General features: G+C 50.2%; 1 protein-coding gene across 1 annotated transcript in view; it reads right to left on the minus strand.

Annotated features, from left to right (window-relative positions):
- HK1 (hexokinase 1) overlaps positions 1-8,017 on the minus strand; it is a 33,591-nt gene extending 25,574 nt beyond the window's left edge. The window contains exons 1-2 of the mRNA XM_009866889.1: positions 7,971-8,017; positions 1,423-1,585 (exon numbers count right to left, since the gene is read on the minus strand). Coding sequence (XP_009865191.1) covers positions 1,423-1,564 — 142 coding nt within the window. The 5' untranslated portion in view covers positions 1,565-1,585; positions 7,971-8,017. The remainder of the gene's footprint in view (positions 1-1,422; positions 1,586-7,970) is intronic.
- Positions 8,018-8,023: the final 6 nt, after the last annotated feature.

Below are 8,023 nucleotides of genomic sequence, written 5' to 3' on the forward strand. Positions count from 1 at the left end.
TGCGTTTCTAACAGCCTTCTAAAGAGACACTCGGAACCTGCAGGCACAGGTTACCGATGTGTTAAACAGAAATTGCACAGGGCAAAGCGCTGCCTTGAGAGGCTGCCAGGAGCCAAACAGGCACAGGATCAAGAACGGAGCACCCCACACCCAACACACGAGGGTGCTTTTTTAAGCAGGTGTGTAATACCCAATCTGAAATGGATGCCTTGACACCCAGGCACGCTTGCGCTCAGCCGGAGGATTCGGTTCCAGCAGCATTTGGCCGTCTCTCACACCTCTTTCCTGCATCTCAAAGTCTCCCTCAGTTTGTGCCACGGAACAACTTGTAAAATTACTTGCCTCGCTGCGAGCAGCTCAGATTTGCTACCCTGCAGCGCCTGCCGGAGCAGGGTGCTGGGGACAGGTCTGTACGCAGCAGAACTCAAACACGCGTGAAGGACAAAAAAGGGGATTTCAGAACCAGTAAAAGTGCCGGGATGCCACGAAAAAGCCCTCACCTGCAAACCCTTAAGAGCCACTCCCAGCCTTGACCCAGCTGTGTGTGGCAGCTTCAGACTTTCTCAACAGGAATTTCAACACAACATTTCAACACAACAGCCAACAGTGCTAAATTAAGGGAGAACACAGGATTCAAGTTTGTTCTCCCTTTTGTTTTTTTCTTTTTTAGACAGAGAATCATATTTCAACCAGAAAGCTTAAGGTGGCAGAAAAAATCAAAGATTTCTACCTGCCAGACAGCACCAAGTAACACAAAGCATCGGGCTTCATGTTCTTTCATCCAATAAAGTCTTGATTTTAACTCCAAAAAAGCCTCAAAACAGGTCACTATGTTATGCAGTTCTTGCAGCTGTGCAATTTCTGCACGCAGGGACATAATTTGTGGTAGGCAGCAAACTACAGTTAACCAACTCACGCTATATGAGGAGGAAACCCAGTGTTATCACAAAATCATAAACACTATTACACTCTGTCCATAAATATAATTCTAAAAATAAAAATACTCTATATAGAGTATACAAGTATACAAACACTAAAATAAGTAATAGAGGCAATCCCGGTCTCAAAGACAAACACAACATTTTTCGGGATTTCTGATAGCTCTTTGTGTTGCTTTTATCAGGTACAATGAGCACAGAAAAAAACAAACCAAAAACCTTCCTGTGTGAAGTATCGATTGCTGGCAGACAAATCACAGCATAAATGCATTAGCTGCTAGTGGACTGACTGCAGATGGGTTGGATGCAGGAATCACAAAATCCTCCAGCGTCTGTGGGAACAGACCTACACACAGAAGGGAGGCTGTCTTGAAAATGCTATCTGGGCTTGCCAGAAAGTAAATTCATCTTGTTCTTGGTAATGCACTGGTGTACTTCTAACAGGTTTCCCACGAAGCACACCATGTTTAATACAGCTCCTTACCTGAACCATCAGGAATGGACCTCACAAATGTAGGAAGCATCTTCACTGCAGCCGTCGGGTTAAAATCTCTGGAGAGGCCGTTCTTCATCTCCCTCCTGAAGCGAGCCATAATGTCTATCAGCGTTTCGTCAGAGAGCCGCATGGCGTAAAGGTATTTATCAATCTGGGGAAAAAGATGAACACAATCACAGAGTGGAAGTCTGCCCTGAGGCACCCGAGCGGGTCTATACCTCTCTTTAATCGCAAGAATAGTGCAGAGCGCCAGCTTGGCCCCGGGGCTCTGGCCAAGTAGACAACACAGCCACATGCTTCGTGCCTTGTCTTTTGACTCACAATCAAGGAAGCATCAAGGTCATGCTAGGACCTGTGTGAGCTGAAGCCCACCCTACTGCCTTCCCAAGCCACGACATAGTCCCACACCACTCCGCCTCCTCTTTTCACACAAATCTGTTTGCCCACAGCATCACCCCACTATTGCCTGCCCTCGCCCCACTTCTCAGCTCTCCTGGCTGTCCACAGGCTGAAGATAAAAGTCTCTCTTTGGGCATCTTGTCCCAGCCAGGACGATGTGGGTGTTGCTAGAGCCCACAGAGGTGCCTTGGTTTTAGAGCCTTTCATTGCAAAGGACTCGCCCCAGCAGTTTTGGGGCTACATCCCAGGTTGAGAAAGAATTGCTGTGTAGTAGACCATTTTCCCGGTCCCACCTCAAAGCTAGTGCAGCCAGAGGGTCAGGAGAGGCAGAACTTGGCTGTGGGCAGGTAGCGTCTTCCTCCTCAAGACAAAACATCAAATTAAAAGTTGTTGACTTCTCCCTTGTGGCTTCCCTAGACAGGAACTTTCTTTACCTCCCTGGAAAAAGGAGGCGGTTCCAGTTTTCCAACAATACAGCTTCCCATAATACTACACCCATCTTCAGCAGCAGGAAGAGAGATGCTTTGCTGCCTCAAAAACATAAGTTGGCCTTGGGGGTTCTTGCTTAATGTACAGGTCCCACCCCTTTTACCTCCGCTGCCAGACTATTCTCGCCTTGTTTCATTAGCTGCCTTGGAAATGTGGTTCTGCAAACAGCTCAGACCAATGCCACGCCTTTGCCATCACTTTTGCTCGCAGCCTAGCAGGACCGAGAAAATAAAACCCTACCCATGTTTTCTGTCCTCAGCCAAACTGGAAAAGTCACCTCATTTTAAACCCCAGGCCGCCTGCATGTCTCCATTGCTGCTCTGGAAGCCTTGAGAGCAACTCACCTCACCTTGCAGCTGGCATTAAATCTTACAGGACCAAGGTCACAATAAAACACCCCAGGCAAAACGTATCCCTCCAAGTGCTCTATATACCAGGGACTTTGAGACCGGAATACTTTCCTTTGTGAATGGGCATTAAGACAATCAAAACATAATTAAACCCTAAACTGACTGTAAAACCAGCACCAATTTAATTGCTCCTGCAGAAAAGTACTTCTGCTGCATGTAGTCGAGTTCTGCACCAAAGATAGTCTATCTCCCAGAGCCAGACGCCCTCCCACCATGACCAAGCATTTCGATAGACGCAGGAGGAAGGCGAGGACGGCACTACCAGGCGCAGCTCCCCAGCCTCATTCCGGGCCATGGGGCTGGGGACCAGGCAAGCCTGAGCCGCAAGGGCCACAGCCAGAGGCTGCACAAGCTGTGAAGCTTTCGGTGCCACTGCTTGCAGAGGAACAGCAAAACAGTCATCACGCAGATGAGATGCCAGGGGAAGTTGCAGCACAACCATGCAAAATGAGACCATGAGTTTGCTTCATGAAGAAGCAGAAGAGGTGAGCCCCGGTTCTCCGCATCAGAGGTCAAACGCAAGACCCCAAGGCAGCATCCTCACTCCCCAGCTGAGTGCCAGCCCCGATGGGCTGGCAGCCCCCTTGCAGCAACAACCACAGCCAGCTGCTGGTGTCATTTCACACCAAGAACAAAAATCCAGATGGAATCATCCTCTCCGCAGGGGATGCATGCAGAGGCTGCTGTCAGGCTGAGCAGGAAGGTCTCTCCTCCATGGCAAACCCTACTGTAGGTTTTTTTTCAGCAGAGTGTGTCAAACCCTGATGTCAGAGCATGAGGTTATTCCCTTTCAAGGGAGGAGGGGGGAAACCCTCTTATTAAGGCTGAGCTTTCAGCAGCCCATGCTGTTGCTCAGAGGCCTGATCCCCCAAACTTCCCAGTGAAAGCTGCACTAACACATCATTCACACAGTCAGGCTCCACGGTGCACTTAAAACACCCCTGTGCAAAGGCACGTCGCTGCACCTTCCTCCCGAAAACAGGGCTGAAAGATTCCCCCTACCACACCAAATGCTCTGTTGTGAACGCAGGTTTTGGTGTTTGCACAGTCAGGACCAGACAAGCCCGTTCTGTTCCCCCCACCTCTGCCCCTATGCTGCCCTCAGCAGCGAGGGAAAGCGGGAGAGAGGGAGAAAGGGAGGGCTCTTTTTATTCCTGTGAAAAACCAATGAGCGCCGTCAGCGCCCTTACATAATCGGGCTGGACCCTCCTGCGCGGGGAGCATCCCTCACATCGCATCGCGTCGCGTCGAGGCCACCTTCGGCGCTGAGACTCACCGGGCAGGGAGGCGGAGGACACGGGGACTAAACCTCTGCTTGAAACTGAATCCCTCCTGTGTTACAGTTTCCAAAACTAGGAGTTGGTGGTTATTTTGGGGAGGTTTTTTTCCCCAGTCATTCTGGCAGCACAAATGAAAGGTAAAAAGCGCTGCTCTCCTCGCAGGGACAGCAGCCCTCTGAGGGAAAACCCTCAGCAAATTGCCAGAAATAACTGGGAAGGAGGCTGGATTACCAGATGGAGGTTTAATAACTCCCTGCTCTGCCTGCAACAAAAGCCGATCAGAAAACAAATCTCGGCCTTATCCAAAGGGAAACAGCTGCCGGCAGCACCCAGTCGGACCCATAGCCCCGCTGAGGCTCCGGTGGCTGAGAGCTTCGGGGAGACGAGTGCCAGCAGTGCCCAGGGCACGGCGGAGAGCAGGAGCGATTTCAGGCAGGCAGTTGTTTGGACAAGGTGCAGAAAACGCTCCTTTATTTAGCTGCCATCTCAGAGTCACCCCCTCAGGAAGGGCATCTTCACAGAGTGCCGCTATGGGAACCCTCCAAGAGCAAAAATGCGCTTTTTTTTTTCCCCTTCTCCTTTTTCTTCTTTTTCTTAAAAAAAACCCACACACAACACAAAACAGCCAGACGGAATCTGTGAGCAATTACTTAAAAATAGAATTTTATAATCTGAACCATATGCATGTAATTTTTCTTGATCGTATAGGAAAGACACTTTTTATACTTGGGGAAAAGAAGTTTCTGAAAGCCTGGCCATCACAGCAGCCTCCGCAGGAAACTGTGAATAATTCTAAGTGCATAATGAAACAGGCAGTACTAAGGGCCATTCCTTAAATGCATGCCTCATTCCCCGGGACACTGACAACAGTAGATGGTATCCAAGAAGAGAGTACTCCCATAACAATTTCAGAAATCATTAGCACCTATTTTACTGACACAAGCCTTTGCTGTAAACATTTTTCTGCAGAGCTAATCATACTCGGTACTCACTACAGCACCAGGAAGATTCATGAGGAGCCAAGGCATGTTAAAACAAGTAGTTTAGACATCCTGCAACTGTGCTTGCTTACGATTTATCAGATTGTTTCCTATAAAGCCTTTGCACTAGCAAGGTATAAAGGCCGCTGACAGGGCGCTTTTTTTTGATGCCAGTTGCTACATTTTCACCTCGTTCCATCACGGTCTTTTCATGGTTAAATGACACTGAAAAGTCACTCTTGGACTGCAAGTTGGGATTGTTTTTTCTTCTCTCCTCAGGTAATCTGACAAAAAGGTATTGTTCCCCTGACAGACAGAAAGCAGGCAACACCTAGAGGCTCCCTTTGTTGGGGCCAGCTACTACAGGTATAAGCCTGCTGAAAACCAAAGATACTCAAAAAGCAGTTTTACTCAAGTTCTCCTGCGCACAGGCCAGTGGCACAAATGCTGGGGATGCTCCCTGACATCCATATCCCCAGGGATGGGAGTTGGGCTTTTAGAGAAATCGGGGCCTAGGTCCTGGTTGTTCAAACTCCTCTGTCACCACAAGGATGCTGAGCTCCTGCTGCTACCCCTGGAGGATCAAAAATGTTCAGGGAACACGTTTTCAAAACCACCTGCGTAATTCATCCTTCTTGGAGCAAAACCACATACATATTTACATGGTACAGGGCATCACACGTTACCGGCTTGCTTCTGCATGGCAGGGTCACGTGCAAGTGCCCACACACACGGTTTCGTCAGAAGATGCCCCCTTTGAAGGGCCTGCAGGGCCACAGCAGCAAACAACCCACGCCTTCAACACCACACATCTGCCCTGTCTATTCCTCCTGCTTGCCACCACTCGTCTTGAAAAATGTTCCTGAAACTGCAAATTTGAGGAAAAATAAAATAAAATAAGGTATCCCTGAAATCACCGGCCCCATCTGTGCCCCTCGGCAGGGGTCCCCCCGTCCAAAGGCAGTGCTGAGCTGAGAAGGAAACAGGATCTCAAGGGAAGAAGGATGCTCAGTGGAGAACTGGTAACAAATTCATTCCCAAATTCACTTTGCTGGTGATTTTAACCCTTCCACACCCATCCTATGACCCCAAGCAGTATCTTCAAGGTGACCCGCCACCTGTATCACCCAAACGCTGTGGAGCAGCGAGGTAGAGGAGCCCTGAGGGGCGCAGGGGTGAGCAAGGGCAACGCCTCAGTCGGCAGCCCCCAGCCACAAGCACGTACCAACAGAAAGCGCTGCTCTTCCGGAAGCAGAGAGGAGAGGGAGGGACCTCAACCGAAGCCATGCAGGCACGTATTCCAGCAAGCTGATGTGGAGTGCAAACCTCGCAAGCAGTGGGCTGAGATGGAGCAAAAAAGGCCTTTTGCTCCGCAGGGAATCAGGGCTCCGGGGCACAACCTCTGCAGAAACCTTCTCTACGGGACAGCCAAAAGCAAGGTGGCTCAATGCCCCTTCCAAAAGGATATAAACAGGAAAAGATGCCTTACATCCTCCAAAACCAACAGCCTATGCCTTTCTTTTTTTTTTAAATTACATTTCTTTTTTTCTTTTTCAGACAAAACCAGACTGACCCATAAGAATGCTTTACAGCTCCCGTGCCGCCAAACAATAGCCGCCTCATGGTACCAACCCAGCCTGCAATAAATAACCCCCAGGAACGCTAGAGGTTTTTTCCCCCACCGTGCTTTCCCCACACAGCCTTTCTGCTGCTCCTCGGCCAGCGCGAACCCTTATGCTTATCTTGGGTTTCTAAATATAACAGGCACAGCGAGACAGAGAAGGCCTTTCCCAGGCATGCCCGGCCGGCGCCAGCAGCAGCATTATAAATCCTCTGCGGAAAGGAAAATGAGGGGGCTGGGGGAAAGGGAGGGAGAGCCACATACGTAGGGAGGCCAGAAGGTGCAGAAAGCCGCAAGGCTGCGTGAAGCCTCCAGCTCCTCGCGAGAACTGCTAGATGGAAAAGCAAGAGACCTAAACCACAGAAGGAGGCGTGGAAAATCTGAGGTGCTGTCTCGGGTTTTATCCAACGGAGAAGTGGGCCCCGGGTGAGCACATCTTGAGCAGGGCGGCATGGGTCATCCATACGTGAGGGCTGAGGTCTTTCTCCCCAGGCACAGTGAGAAACCCGAAGGGAGGAGGTGCGCTCCTCCTGCTGAGACAAGCCTGGAGACACCACAAATCAGCCCTTCTAACGCTGCTGCTGAGGCTTCCCCAAAATATTTTAGGGATGCCTTCAGCAGGCGTTCAGCCGTGTGACGAGGACGAGGTGGAGGTGGCAGAGGGGAAACCTCTGCTTCCTGACGTCAGCCCAGCTCTGTGATGGGCCCAGTGACATTTGCAATTATTTCCCCAATGTGTGTCCCCGCATCCCGAGCCCCAGGCTCTCCGCTCCCTACAGCTCTGCAATATGCTCGGCAGGACTTAACTGCCATGTTTTTATTTATCCTGTGCTCCTTGTGGCAGTGCTAAACACCAGGATTAGACCAACCCTACAGCAGCAGTCGCCTAACGCCAAAGGAACAGGAGCCCACGGAAATATTTCTTCTCTTTAAGCACAACTGACAACTACTTCTCTGTGAATTCAGAACCTGTAGCGACACAGAAGCCAAAAACTACCCAGGAGTGACAGGTGTCCGTGGGTATCCTGGGGAAAAAGTCCAAGTCCCCTCTCCAAGAAAGCCTGAAAGGCCATCATCATATTCCTCCTCATCACCAAAGCCCCCCAACTCCTGCCGAGCTCTGTTTCCATGGACTGCCTGGCGGGCATCACCCACACCCAGCAGACTCCAGCCTTAAAAATGGGTTTATTCGCACCGCACCCCCCCGCCTCCTATTTTTTCCTCCCATAGCAGGGTCGCTATGGGGACAAAGCAACCAAACCAATGGGGTGGGGGGGAAAAAAAAAATCAAAAAATCAAAATAAAAATAGCACAACCCTGTGCCGGGGTGTGGGAAGCGGGGAGGATTTTAATTTACCTTTTTGACCTGATCCTCCTTCAGCTCCGTGAAGTAGTAGGCGAGGAGCTGGG

This window comes from Apaloderma vittatum, unplaced genomic scaffold (assembly GCF_000703405.1).
Source record: "Apaloderma vittatum isolate BGI_N311 unplaced genomic scaffold, ASM70340v1 scaffold32553, whole genome shotgun sequence".
Taxonomy (NCBI): Eukaryota; Metazoa; Chordata; class Aves; order Trogoniformes; family Trogonidae; genus Apaloderma; species Apaloderma vittatum.